Consider the following 13,566-nt stretch of genomic DNA (forward strand, 5'->3'; position numbering starts at 1 on the left):
TGTCCTGCTGGTCTACACCGCACACCCACTCCAGTGTCCTGCTGGTCTATACTGCACACCCCTTCCAAGTGCATGCTGGCTGGAGGTGGACTCTTCAGGGTTCATACTCCTGAGTCCAGCTCACTGTCCGTATGTTCCCTGGGCCTGATAGCCATTGGGGATTCAGTGCCTGCAGGAAGGCTGGACCACACTTGTGCTCTTGACTCGGCATGAAGCCCATCAAGTTTGGTGTGTGGTCATGAAAGGTCATTAAGGGGTGTCCCAGTAATGGTGGTAACTTTGCAGACCAACCTAGGCTCATTCCCATTGTTGTATTTATCCTATATATTTAAGCTACCAATTTATCTCTTATTGAGCCTTCTTTTTCCCATCTGCAAATGAAGCCAGGATGCACCTCACAAGGGCACCAGCAGAATGAATTAGCTATCTACAACGTGTAGTCTGGCATCGAGCGTAGAAGGCTCTCCTTCCCTCAAAGGGTGGAGAACTGAATCTCCAGAAAGGTTGGGAAACAGAGGGTGGGCTCCTGAAGTGCTAATCTGGTCTAATGGAAAGCCTCCAGTGGATGAAGCAGGGTGTCAGGAGGGAACGCCAGGATGATGCTAGCCAGCAACTCCACCGCTTAGACTCTGAGGCCTTTAGTTCCTAACCAAGGGCAAACTGAGGCAAAAACCCCCATTTCCAAGAGGGGCTGGAGTGATGGCTCAGCAACTAAGGGCACCAGCTTCCAGAGGAAGCAGGTTTGATTCTTAGAACCCACATAACTTGCATCATGCACCTTATCCTGCCAGGTGTGGTGGGGCACACCTTTAATTCTAGCACTCAAGAGGCAGAGGCAGATCTCTGTTAGTTTGAGGCTAGCCTGGTCTACAAAGTGAGTTCCAGGATAGCTAGGACTGTTACACAGAGAAACCCTATCTTGGGAGGGGGGAGGGGAAAGAGACCTTGTCCAACAACTTTGGGAACTGAGGCATGGTTGAGTTTGAGGCCAGCCGGAGCCAGACAGCGAGACCACAGATCTAACCCGTTGGCAACCGCAACGTAAGCTATGTGCATCGCACCTCACTAACACTAACTAGGGAAAGGTGAGCTCCCAGAACCACCAATGACAACAAAGCTGAGGTTGCTATGGAGACAGAGGGCAGTCTATTGCTTGTCCCTTTGTGTGTTAACTGTCTCAATACTCTCTAAAGTGGCATTAAGATGAGGCCATGTAAGTTGGACTTCAGCAAGGGACTTGTCTCATACAGGTGTGGTGCACACATCTGCAGGCCCAGCACTCAGGAGGTGAAAGTTTAGAAGTTAAAGTCAGCCTGGGCTACATAAGACCCTGTTTTTGTTGTTTTAATAGAATAACAAGAATCTGGGGGGCTGGAGAGATGGCTCAGCAGTTAAGAACACTAGCTGCTCTTCCAGAGGACCCAGGTTCAATTCCCAGCACCCACATGGCGGCTCACAACTGTCCAGTTTCAGGTGATCTGGCATAGTTACACTAATGCACATAAAATAAAGCTAAATAAATAAAGGGAAAAAAAGGGCCTGGAGTCAAGCAAGCCTAAGGTCCAGTCATCCCAGGCTCTCAAGTTCCAGCAATGATCACCACAGCTCCCTCTGCTCATCCGTGAAAAGGCCAGGCCAGAGCTGGAATGAAGGCCAAGCATCCACCCTCTTGTCAGGGGTCTCATGCTCCTGACACATAGAGGCACTCAGTCATCATCTTCCTCCCAGCATCCTCTCCTGTGCCTGATGCCCACTCACCTCATATTTCTTTTTGAAAGATTTTATTTTTAATTACACATTTATATGTACATCTATATAAATTATACATTGTACCCATGGAAACAACAGGTGCAGGTCCCCCTGGAGCTCAAGTTACAGGTGCTTATGAGTGGATACTGGGAACTGAACCTGCCTTTTGCTGTGGTCTTCCATCTACTTCCAGACCTATTTACCCTTTGAGGAAATCAGGCTGTGACAAATGCCTCTCTCACCTAGGTTCTGCACAGGGTGGGCTCTGTCAGGACTGAGTTCTCTCCTGACTGGCCACTCACATGGCACCTCAGGGATGAACCCAGCCTAGGTCCTGAGCAAAGCCAGGGAGCACATGTCAGGATGACGGTGCAGACTGACCAGCACAACACAGCACAACACAGCCACGACAGGACACGGAGCCATGGCCACACTGCTTCTCCAAAACACAGAGAAACAGAAACGGCAGACTGCAGGAGCCCCACTGGTTTCCCGGATGTTCCCGGAGGGCTAGATGACCAGTTTCAAGAGTGTTTAACTGGGACCGGGTGCACTCCTTTAACTCTAGCACTCAGGAGACAGAGGCAGGGAGATCTCTGAGTCAGAGGCCAACCTGGTCTACACAGAAAGATTCTGTCTCCAAAAACAAAAACAACAAAGCCAAAACAAACAAGAAAACTCACAACAAAAAGTGTGACTGGGAAAAAGAAAAGCTCAAACTTGAGGTAAAGATGCGAGCTGAGCAGTGACGCGGCTGACCAAGGCAGGGAAATGGAAATGCTAGGTCCAACCCCAGCCAGGCTCTGGAGAAGCAGGATCCCCAGGGCCAAGTCACTGTAGGATCCGGTACCTCCCTACAAGTAACTGCTTAAGAAAGGAAGTCAGTGTTCCCGTCAACCCTGAGGTCAAGGCCATTCACGTGTTCACTCCTCCATTACCTGCCACAGCAGGGCCTCAGGGCGCTAGGCAGGGCAGGGCACCCTAGGAGGCAGGAGGTCCTCAAGCTGTCTTAGGCAGAGGTGGCCTCATTCCCACCCAGAGCCCGCCAGGGCTGCCCGCTCACGGCTGCTCTGTAACGTTACTTCCTCCACTTCCCTGGGTGAACACGTGGGGGCAGTCCAGTTTTCCAGTGTGCTGAGGATGCAGTGAACAGACCAGCTTAGACCTCGAGCTGCCCAGCCCACAAGCCTGGCCAGTGGGCAGAGGTGGGCCTAGAAGACCAGGCTGTCCATTCGGTGTGCAGCAGTGAAGCCAGGCCTCCAAACTGGCACTAGGGATGGCTCAGTTGTCCCTCTCCTGCTTGATGCTCTCAATGGGGAGAGGCAGCTGTGGACTGGGTGACCGGTCAGGCGAGGAGATGTCCTGGTGCTCCTCCTTCACACACACAGCAATGACTGGGGAGCAGACAATGAGTGTGTGAAGGTGTGACAGCCTGGGATGGGATGACAGGCTAGTGAAGGTGTGGGGGGAGGTGGTGCTTTGGGGCTAGCAGGGAGCCTAAGTGACCGCCTCACTCTCCTCCTCACCCCCCAGAAGCAGCAACAAGAGAAGGCCCGTGACTGCAGGCACAGCCAGTGAGGTAACTCAACAGATAACAGCACTTGCAGCCAGGCCGACAACCTGAGGCTGATCCCTGAGACCCATACGATGTGACAGAACCGACTCCTGCACACCGCCCTCTGATGGCCACATGTGTGCTGTGGTCTACTTGAGCAATCCCAATGTATAGGAATAAAAGTCCAGGAGAGAAAAAAAAAGGCCCCAGGCATAGCCTAGCCAGGGAGACTCCCAGAAATCTGCTCCTGCCAGCCCACCACCCGAGTGAGCATGTGGGCAGTTAGAGGTGGGAGGACGCAGGAGCCAGGACACTGGCTGGAGAGGTTCTGTCCAGTTACATTGGTTGGGTGTTTAGGAGGCCTTCTAGTTCCAGAGGTTTGGTGCCTGGAAAATCCCCTTCAAACTCAACTCTATTCTTTTGTGCCCAGGTGGACGAGCAAAGAGGCCACATCTCAGAATGGAACAGCCTGGCCCTGCCTCAGCTCAGCCCAGCCGCTCTTACTGTCATCAGAAACAGGCTCCGATGAGACCCCCAAGGCCTGCAGGTCATCCTCCAGTAAGGGCTTCTTGGAGCCCTGTCTGACGGGTCGAGTCTTGGCTGATGGGACCCTTTTCCCTGTGAATGAAAACAAAACAAACCCAGCATTGGTGCTAGCAGGCAGTGGGGCACAAGGTAAATACCCCTTTTATTGGTCAGGTGCCTGCTGAGGTCAAAGATGTTGTGGCTGCTAGTTTTCTTTCTTTTTTATTTGAGAACAGGTTTCTCTGTGTAGCCCTGACTGTCTTAAACTCACTCTGTAGACCAGGTTGGCCTTGAACTAAAGAGATACACCTGCCTCAGCCTCTGAGTGTTGGGAATAAAAGTGTGCACCACCACTGCCTGGCTAGGTTTCTGACGTTTGATTTGATTGTAACACAATCAGGTCCCACTTTGACCAGCACAGTCTCTATCCAGAGGTCACTCCTGCCCAGCGACCTAGGCCCTGCTTTGGCTTTGTCTCCCTCTGCCTGGTGGCCATGTGTGGAACTACCTTTTACAGTCCACAGTAGAGGATGGCTTTGTCACCTGCCCTTCTGTCCCCTCCTCTTGCAGCCCCATGATCTACTAAGGGTGGCTCCCTCTGGACAGCTAGATGGAGCCTGCCCCACCTAGCTGCTCCAGGAGGGCGTGAGGGAAGAGAGCCTTGGACACAGGGCTCCTTTCTCTCGCTGTCTTTCTTCACAACCCAGTGACAGGTACTTCGGACAAGCAGCAGCAGGGATAGGAACTGCCCCCCCCCCAGCTTTCCCCCTTCAATCTCCTTTTTCCTCAGTACACACCCCATTCCTGAATGTGTTCTGATCCCCTAAGGCACAGGGTACCCTGGGGCAAGTTCCAGAAAGAGGAACGGTGGGATCACCATAGAGACCTATGCACGGCAGCACCCAGAAGCCAGCGCTGGCCTTTTGGGGCTTCACTTACTTTTCTTCCCAAATTGCTTCTTTTTCTTCTTTGTGGCCTCTTTGCCCTTCAGAGGTGTGTTTGGTTCTAATGTTTGAAAGAACAAAAGATTTTAAGTTCTGGAAGGGTACAGGAAACCTCCTAAAAGACCCTTGGTCCTCATATATGGGGAACTCCAAATAGAGAAGCCAGAGTTGGACACTAAGAGCAGGACGGGGAGGGGTTGGAGAACAATTACCCCATCCACCTCTTGTCACCAGAGCTGCTCAAGGAGTCTGGGTGCACGAGGACCCAGAACTAGGGCAGAGTAAGCTGAAGAAAGGTGTTCTACAGGGCAGAGGAGAGGGAGACAAAGGTGGGGGGGGCATGAAAGGCAGAGCACACACTTTGCTTAGAGCAGTGGTTCTGAGCCTGAGGGTCATGACCCCTATGGGTGTTGAATGGCCCTTTCATAGGGGTCGCCTAAGATCATGGAAAAATAATGTTTACATTACAATTTATAGTGGTAGCAAAATTAGAGTTATGATGTAACAAAAATAATTTTATGCTTGGGGACCATCACTACATGAGGAACTGAATTAAAGGGTTGCAGCATTAGAAAGGTTAAAAAGCAGTGACCTAAAAAACCTGGGGACTTCTCAGTCTCATGCCAGAGAACTACGCTGGGCATGGGGAGGAGCAGCTGGCAGCAAAGAAAAAGACAGGTGAAGAAAACCCAGGAGTTCTCAGCGCTGCCCCCTGCACCTGACCTGCAGACACTGGAGGCTGGAGCTGGTAGCCGGTGAGCTCACACCAGCCCACAGGGTAGATGTCCGGGGATTCGCAGTCTACCCACTGGTCGTACTCGTTGTCCCAGCCATCAAAGTGAATGCTAAGGAGCCGATGCACCACCCGCTTCACCGTGGCCACACAGATGAGCCGGGGCTCCATCAAGTCCACAGCCTCTAGCTTCATGCCCACCTTGAAGCCATGGTTGGGGCAGTCCTGGTTAGGGGAAGAAGGCAGTTGACCAGATGGCCAGTGCTAGGCCTGAGTGGGGTCACCCAGATAGACAAGGAGCTGCTGACAGAACTAGGAGTGGGGAGAGAGGCCACTGCAGCAGGTTCCTTCAGACAGCAACCTCACTGAACTCTTTCTCAAGTGCCAGCCCCTCTGATGAGAAGGGCCTGGTTCACACTGGCCAGAGCGTTCATGTCACAGACTTTTCTAGAAGTGGCTGATCCCAGCAGTAAAGACTTGAAAAGATGGGGTTGAAATTGATGTCAGTGAGCAGAGCCAGTCGCCAGGCTGCCATAGACTCCCAACCCAGTGCTGTGTCTCCTCACCATGTTAAAAAGTCTTGCAGGGGCTGCCTTTGACTTGGTCTTCTCCAAGTAGGTGTCCCAGTCAAAAGGTCGGGTCTCATACCCTGGAGGGCAGAACATTTAGATGAGGAGAGGAAAGCACAAAGTAGGAGGTGGGTCAAGGGGCAGAGCAGTACACAGTGCGAGTCACTGCAGCTGCCCTCCTCCCCAGGACGACACCTGCTCCAGGAAGTCGTGCTGCACAGGTCATGTGCTGCCTTAGGACACACATCAGCTATGGGGCTGGTCAGCCAGGCAGAGGAAAGGAAGGCAGCAGTGGCAGGAGATGCCCACATCTCTCTCACACCACAGAGCCACACATCAGCTATGGGGCTGGTCAGCCAGGCAGAGGAAAGGAAGGCAGCAGTGGCAGGAGATGCCCACATCTCTCTCACACCACAGAGCCACACATCAGCTATGAGGCTGGACTTGTGGCTTCACCCTGCAAGGCCTTACCTTTTGGGGGTGTGAGCTCAATGTCATTCTTTTGGCAGAAGGTGGCTGGGAAGATGGCATGGGAGGAGGCATGGTAGCAGAACCAGTCTGAGCCATCTGTGGAGGGCCCCCCATCCACACAGATCATCAGGTAACCATCCAAGAGGACCTAGAGGAGGAGCCAGCAAGATGACTCAAAAGGTCAAAAACACTTGCTATCTGGCATGACTCAAGAAGCCACACAGTGGAAGGACAAACCAACAAATTGTCTTTTGACTTCCATGCATGTGCACATAAAATAGTAATTAAAAACAAGCCCTTGGGATGGGTGTAGAGAAATAAACAGCAGACCGCAGGACACTCCCCACCCCAGTAAGGTAGCTATGACTGAACATGGAGGTGGATCCAACTGGATGGATGGAATCTGTCCCCCACTAAAATGTCCCAAGGTGTGTGGTGGAGCACCCAGCGCTCAGGAATGTGCGATAAAACATCCTCTCCACTGGATGGCCAACCCATGCAGCCAAGACTGCACCTGCCTTGCTGCCACTGGGCTCACAGCACGTTTAGGGAGCACAGGGCTAGGCACAGAGCAGGCTGGTGTCCTTAGGCTGCAGCAATGAGGCAGGCAGGAGCAAGGAGTTGGGCAGAGGCTTTGGGTATGCAGAGGAGATGCAAGTGGCAGGGGACAGCCTGTACCCGACATTGGACAAGGCTCAGATGTTGAGTGCCTCAAGCCCTAACATGCAAGTAGGTTCTGAGTAAAGAGCAGGAATGGTCTCCCTCTAGAACACTCAAGTTCAACATGAACGGTCAGTGTCAGAATCCCCAGAGCCTAACTGCAGGGTACAGACAGCCATGCTGGAGGTCAAAGAGTGGCCTAGGCTCACCTTGCAGATGGTTGCTACACAGATGTTGCCCAGATTCAGAGGGTCAATGGCTTCTAGTTTCATTCCTTCCTCAAACCAGACACCTTCTGTGTAGACAGCTCGGACCTTAAGGGAACAGGGCAATTGAGGATTTGGGGCAGAAAGAGGAAACAGGCTTTAGATGCTGCAGGCCTGGGATGAAACAGAGGGCAAGGGACAGTGTGGTGGTGCCCACCTATAATCCCAGAATTTAGGAGGCTGTGACAAACCAGCCTGGGTTACAGTGAGACCCTGCCTTAGCCTACTTCCTAACAAGTTTGTTAAAGGACCATGGAACATCTTTTACAAAACAGGCAAGGGACAGCCAAGCGCCTGCAGCCCGGGAAGGAAGTGCCCACAAGCTGCACCTTACCTTCTTGAAGAGGTAAGGAACAGCGTCACAGTAGATTTTCCGGAAGGTGGGGTGATGGGACATGTCACATCGTTTCTCTTGGGGAGATGACAGAGAAGAGAGGAAGAAAAGGGAGTTGAAGGCAGCCACTGGTTGTCACATACTTCCCCAGAATTATGGGGCCAGGCAGACTAATTTGTTCTCAGCTGTGCCCCAGCTCCCCACCCTACATAGAGAAGGAGACAAGTCTAGCCGAGAGGAGCCCAGAGCAGTCTTGTGGCCTATTCAGCACAGGGGAGTTAGGCTTTTCTATGCTGGCACTGTGACACTATTCAGATTGGGCTGAGTGACCTGAGTCAAGTCACTGGGTCTTTCTGACCCTCAGCACTGTCCCTCACAGGGAAGTGATGGCAGTCCACCTCACTACACTACTGTGAGGTACAGCAAAGGTCCTACTGATCTTTAGAGAGGCTGTGCCCAGAGTCACACCAGCCAGGGGCTCTACTAACCTGACATCTTGATGCCATGGCCAACACGCCGGGACCAACCCACTGGGTGAATCAGGGGACTCCACATATGGCACCAGAAGTCGTCATCACTGTCACCATCCTCATAGAGAAGCCTAAGGCGACCCCCAATTACTGTGTCTACCACAGCCATGCGGGTCCGTGACACCTGGGTCTTGTCCACCACCTCTAGGCGCATGCCCTGCCGAAAGGGGTACTTCATGCTTTCCACCATCTGCAAGGACAAGGGAAGGCCACCTGTTTTAGTCACCCAGCCCTTACACTCCTGCTCTGCCAGCAAAAGGTAAGCATGGTGGCACACATCCTCAATCCCAGAACTCAGGAGGCAGAGGCGGGTAGATCTCTGAGTTCAAGACCAGCCTGGTCTACAGAGTAAGTTTCAAGACAATGAGGGCTACACAGAGAAACCTTGCCTCAAAAAACCAAAGTGAACCAAACAAAAGGCCATCAAAGGAGGGACTGGAGAGATGACTCAGAAGTTAAGAACACTTGCCCTTCCTGAGGACCCACATTTGGTTCCCAGGACTGATATGACAGCTCACAACCTATTATAACTCTCGTTCCTAGAGATCCATTGCCCTCTTCTGGCCTTCAAGGGTTCTGCATGCACCCAACACACATATACATGCAGGTATAACATCCATACACATAAAAATAATTGAATCTGTTTTTTGAGGTCAGGGAAGGGCAGTGGGATCTGAGACACTGCGCCCTCTGTCTTGCCTGGGTCCCAGTCCCTCAGAACAGCAGAGGGCAGACCTTCAGTTCTCAGTGGGTGCCCATTTCTCACCAGATTTCAGTTAGTCAGGATGGTGGGAATCCCAGAGTCTACTTCAGACCAAGGAAACTCAAATGACCTAGAAAAGTATAGGCAGACTCAGTTTTGGTGTCCACTGGGCCTTTTACGGCTCTGCACTGATCCCTGGGCACCTCACACTCCCTTCTGCCTCCTGGTCCTCTGTGAATGGCACATGCAAGATTTATGTCTGACAGGTATAGTAGCTGTAATTCTAGCACACACGAGGATCATAGTGAGATCATATCCCACATAGTCTAGGTTGGTCTAAAAAAATGCTGGGCTGTAATGTGCACCTTTAATTCCAACACTCAGGAGGCTGAGACAGGAGGGTTTCTGAGTTCCAGGACAATCAGGGCTACTCAGAGAAACCCTGTCATGGAAACAAACAAAAGACCAGTTGCCTTTTATGTCTGTAGAAAACAGCAGAAACAAACATTTGGAAGGACCCAGGCACAGCTTTCCACCTACACCCAGAGCCTCCTCTGTGATGGCCCCAATTTCCACTCCACCTTTATGTTTCAGAGTTGGCTTCCACATCATCTCTGCCCATGCAGGTACAATTCAAAAGCCCTAGCCACTAGGAAGCCTGTTTGATACCTGCTCCTCTGAGAACACAAGGCCAGGTCAAGTGAGAGTCCTGGCAGCAAATGTTGCACATTTCCTGTACCCTGCTGGGACGCCTTCCCAACCTCCTGAGGACACCTTGGAAGCCTGGCTTCGCTCAGGGGCCCGCGGGAGGCCCCGTGAGAGGTCTACTGAGGTGGGAGACACGTTCTGTAGAGTTTGGGACCCTTCTGAACGATTACTATGTACACAGGCCTTTGTAACGTAAAGGCTTAAGTAGTTTTCTAAGGTTTTGTTGTTTTTTTGAAACAGGATTTCACTGTATAGTCCTGGCTTGCTTAGAACCTACTATGTAGATCATGCTGGCCTCAAATTCACAGAGATTCATCTGCCTCTACCTTTCAAGTGCTGGGGTTAAAGGTATGTCCCACCATGCTCAGCCAAAGAAGCCTTCTAAACTGAAACAATACTCCACACAGATGGGTGCACAGCCCCAGCTCAGATGGTGCCGATCGCATCGTTATTAGTGTGCATGACTCTCACTTCTCCCTCTACGTGGAGAGTTTAGGCCTATACACACACACTCTGTATTCCCACAGTGCTTTGTTTTTTATAGTTTATTTCATGTACATTGGTGTATTGCCTGCATGTATGACTATATGAGGGTGCCAGATCCCTTGGAACTGGAGTTGGTCAGCCACCAGAGACAGTTCTGGGGTGAAGACTGCCAAACCTATAGTCACAGAAGAGTACTGCAACACATAGTGCTTGTATATGGAAAGCCCTAGGTCCCACCCCCAGAACTGCAAAATCAAAATAAAACCCCTGAAATGAATCATATGAAGGATGGAGAAAAGTGGGAGAGGGAGGGAGGAGGGGGATAGCTGGGAACACAGCCAGACCTTGATGTGAAAATCTGCAGGAAGTGTCCTGGAGCCCACCAATCGCTTCATGAGGTAGCTCTTCCAGTCAGTGAACTTGACATGGATGGCTGCGGAGACACCAGCACAGGCTGGTAACATAGACCGACAGCACCTTCATCACCCAGAGAGCAGCTGGAGGTGGGGACTACTTAGTTCTGCAGTTTCATCTCATAAAACCAGCCTCAAGGGGCTGGAGAGATGGTTCACGGTTAACACCACCGCCTGCTCTTTCAGAGGACACATAGTAATTCACAACCATTTCTAACCCCTAGTTCCAAAAGATCCAGCACTCCTTCCAACTTTCTCAGGCTCTTATACACATCTGGTGAACAACAGACATTCACTCTGGCATAAACACAAATTAATGTGTGTGTGTGCATATTTTAAAAATGTATACACACACATACATATATATATATGTTCTATAAATCCAAATGGACCAGAGATTTCTAGGCTGTAGGGAAGGAACAAGAGGGACATTTTGTTCTTGAGTTTCCCTTCCACCCAGAGCCCCATGGAACTGTCATGGGGAAGAATTGGCATGGGGAGCTTCCTCATTCACTCACTCCGTGGAGGCACCAGGATCTTGCTGTTGATGGCACACCACCCGATGGGGTGGACATCCACAGTCCCCAGGTTGCACCAGAAGTCATGACTGGCATCATTTTCAAAGCCTTCATACCGAAGCAGCACTCGGTACCCTGAAAGGAAGGACAAGAGGACCTGTGAGGAGGAAGGAGATGGGGAAGGCATGTTCTCAGGCTTTCGTCCTTCTGTAGTGCCAGTCAGATTTTCTACTTCCTAAGCTGGGAAATGTTCCAGATATGTGGGATCTCTGATCTACAGAACAAAACAAAACCCATGCCATATATTAAGGAAGCATTCTGGTCTGGTGACCTCTTCTATACCTCCATTGTCCCCAGAATAAACCTTTAAAAAAATCAAATAAGAGGCTGGAGAGATGGCTCAGTGGTTAAGAGCACTGCTGCTCTTCCAGAGGCCCTGGGTTCAAGTCCCAGCACCCACATGGCAGCTCACAACTGTCTGTAACTCCAATTCCAGGGGATCTGTTGCCCTCATACATACCCACAGGTAAAACACCAATGTGCATAAAATAAAAATAAATAAATCATTAAAAAAATCAAAATGAAACAAAATTCTAGTTTTTGAGTTTGCCCAGTTCTGTGCTTTCATCTAAGGGCGAATCTCTAAGGAGAAAGCAGCCAGTGGGTAAGGTTTTGATTTATGAAACCCATTCCACCCTATGACACCACCCACCCACAAGATATGTTGCTCTGAAGACAAACTCCAGACCCTGCCCTGACCAGAGGAATACCCACCAGCCGCCTGGATGACAGTGGCGATCCAATACACCCGGCTGGGGAGCACAGCATCGCTATTGAGGACTTCCACCTTCATCCCCTTCATGACATCTTCCCATTGGTCATAGAGGGGCACCTGTGTGGTGATGAGAGCATGGAAGGCTGGGAGGAGCTGCCTCAGGCCTGAGCATCCTGTTCTCTGCACCTAACTTCACACAGCTGCACTCTGCAGAAAACCAGGAATCAAGAGCGAAACAAGGCCTGCCCACTGGCCAGGAGCGTGGGATGGCAGTGTGCCATCAGGTGGACACCAGCCATGAATTCTCAGCATTCCTGGGTCAGCTCCAACTCTCAGTGTGGACCCCTGCCAGTTGTACAGCAGTGTCATAGCACAGAGTCTACCTCTGTTTAACACAGAGCGGGCAGAGCACATGCGCTCACCCCAGCCCTTCCCCACTGGGCAGTCTGGTACCTCCCCCACAGCCTAACCCTGATCTGCTGCCAACTGCAAGTTGGTCCTCCTTTGGATCGTCTTTCACTATCAGACCCGGCCTAAACTGCTCAGGTAACAATCCATCTCCCAAGGCAGGCAGGCTCACAGAGGCCTGGGCAGCACAGTGGCCAGGCACACAGCACAAGCTCCTTATAGAGCATCCTTTATCTTGTGTTAAATATGACCTAATTGTGGTGGCACACGCCTTTAATCCCAGCACTCTGGAGGCAGAGGCAGGCGGAACTCTGGGAGGTCAAGGCCAGCCTGGTCTACACAGAGTGAGTTCCAGGACAGGTTCCAAAAGCTAAAAAACAAATCAAATCAAAACAAAAGACCTAATTTCCCTACAATAAAAATGGGGAGGAGGCCTGCTGGAGAGATGGCTCAGATGGCACTGGCTGCTCTTCAAGAGGTCCTGAATTCAATTCCCAGCAACTACATGGTGGCTCACAACCATCTGCATAGAGATCTGGCGCCCTCTTCTGGCATGCTGGCATACATGCAGCCAGAACACTAACAATAAATTGAAAAAAAAATTGTGGGGACTAGGAGAATTTGGGGCAAAAGAGAATGTTTTCTTACCCTGCAGGAAAGAAACATACTCACTAACAACTCAGAGAAAGACATAGTAGGACATAAGACTGCTCTCAGGCCAGCCTGAGACCCTTTGAGACACTGTCTTAAATTAAAACAAGACAAGCCAGGTAGAGGTGGTGCACACCTTTAATTCCAGCACTTGGTAGGCAGAGGCAGGTAGATCTCTGCGAGTCCAAGGCCAGCCTGGTCTACAAAGCGAGTTCTGGGACAGCCAGAGCTGTTATACAGAGAAACCTCATCTTGAAAAGCCACCTCCCCTCAAAAGACAAAAGACCTGGTGTAGGTGTTACTCCAGGCCAGCACAAGAACAGCTGCTGAGTGCTATTAAGTTCATTCAAATCACTCAAATCCTTTGTTCTCCAGGAAGAACTGGAAGGGAGTCCCCCACTGGAGTGTGTTTGGTATCAGAAAGGTCCTTAGACAAGCCTGAGGGTGCAGCTCGGTGACATAAAGAACATGCAATTCCTAATGGCAAGGCAAAATAAGAAAGTAGGGCCCCAGAATCAACTGGCAGGAGGCTGGGCACGGTGGCATGTGCTTGTGATTCCAGCACTTG

The 13,566-nt window shown here is 51.0% G+C and overlaps 2 protein-coding genes across 3 annotated transcripts in view; one reads left to right on the forward strand and one right to left on the reverse strand.

Annotated features, from left to right (window-relative positions):
* Nucleotides 1-3,808, forward strand: part of Chadl (chondroadherin like) — a 13,318-nt gene extending 9,510 nt beyond the window's left edge. The window contains exon 6 of the mRNA XM_026782524.1: nucleotides 3,735-3,808. The gene's annotated coding sequence lies outside the window, so the exon portion shown is untranslated. The remainder of the gene's footprint in view (nucleotides 1-3,734) is intronic.
* L3mbtl2 (L3MBTL2, polycomb repressive complex 1 subunit) overlaps nucleotides 1,801-13,566 on the reverse strand; it is a 20,319-nt gene continuing 8,553 nt past the window's right edge. The window contains exons 6-17 of one of the 2 annotated variants that reach the window (XM_005354489.3): nucleotides 11,939-12,056; nucleotides 11,165-11,299; nucleotides 10,578-10,666; nucleotides 8,295-8,526; nucleotides 7,807-7,883; nucleotides 7,416-7,520; nucleotides 6,547-6,694; nucleotides 6,073-6,155; nucleotides 5,497-5,731; nucleotides 4,769-4,834; nucleotides 3,809-3,922; nucleotides 1,801-3,143 (exon numbers count right to left, since the gene is read on the reverse strand). In XM_005354489.3, coding sequence (XP_005354546.1) covers nucleotides 3,031-3,143; nucleotides 3,809-3,922; nucleotides 4,769-4,834; nucleotides 5,497-5,731; nucleotides 6,073-6,155; nucleotides 6,547-6,694; nucleotides 7,416-7,520; nucleotides 7,807-7,883; nucleotides 8,295-8,526; nucleotides 10,578-10,666; nucleotides 11,165-11,299; nucleotides 11,939-12,056 — 1,515 coding nt within the window. In that variant the 3' untranslated portion in view covers nucleotides 1,801-3,030. Of the gene's footprint in view, nucleotides 3,144-3,799; nucleotides 3,923-4,768; nucleotides 4,835-5,496; nucleotides 5,732-6,072; nucleotides 6,156-6,546; nucleotides 6,695-7,415; nucleotides 7,521-7,806; nucleotides 7,884-8,294; nucleotides 8,527-10,577; nucleotides 10,667-11,164; nucleotides 11,300-11,938; nucleotides 12,057-13,566 lie in introns of both variants that reach the window. The other variant, XM_013348880.2, reaches the window with a different exon arrangement.

Source organism: Microtus ochrogaster, chromosome 15, assembly GCF_000317375.1.
Source record: "Microtus ochrogaster isolate Prairie Vole_2 chromosome 15, MicOch1.0, whole genome shotgun sequence".
NCBI classification, from domain to species: Eukaryota; Metazoa; Chordata; class Mammalia; order Rodentia; family Cricetidae; genus Microtus; species Microtus ochrogaster.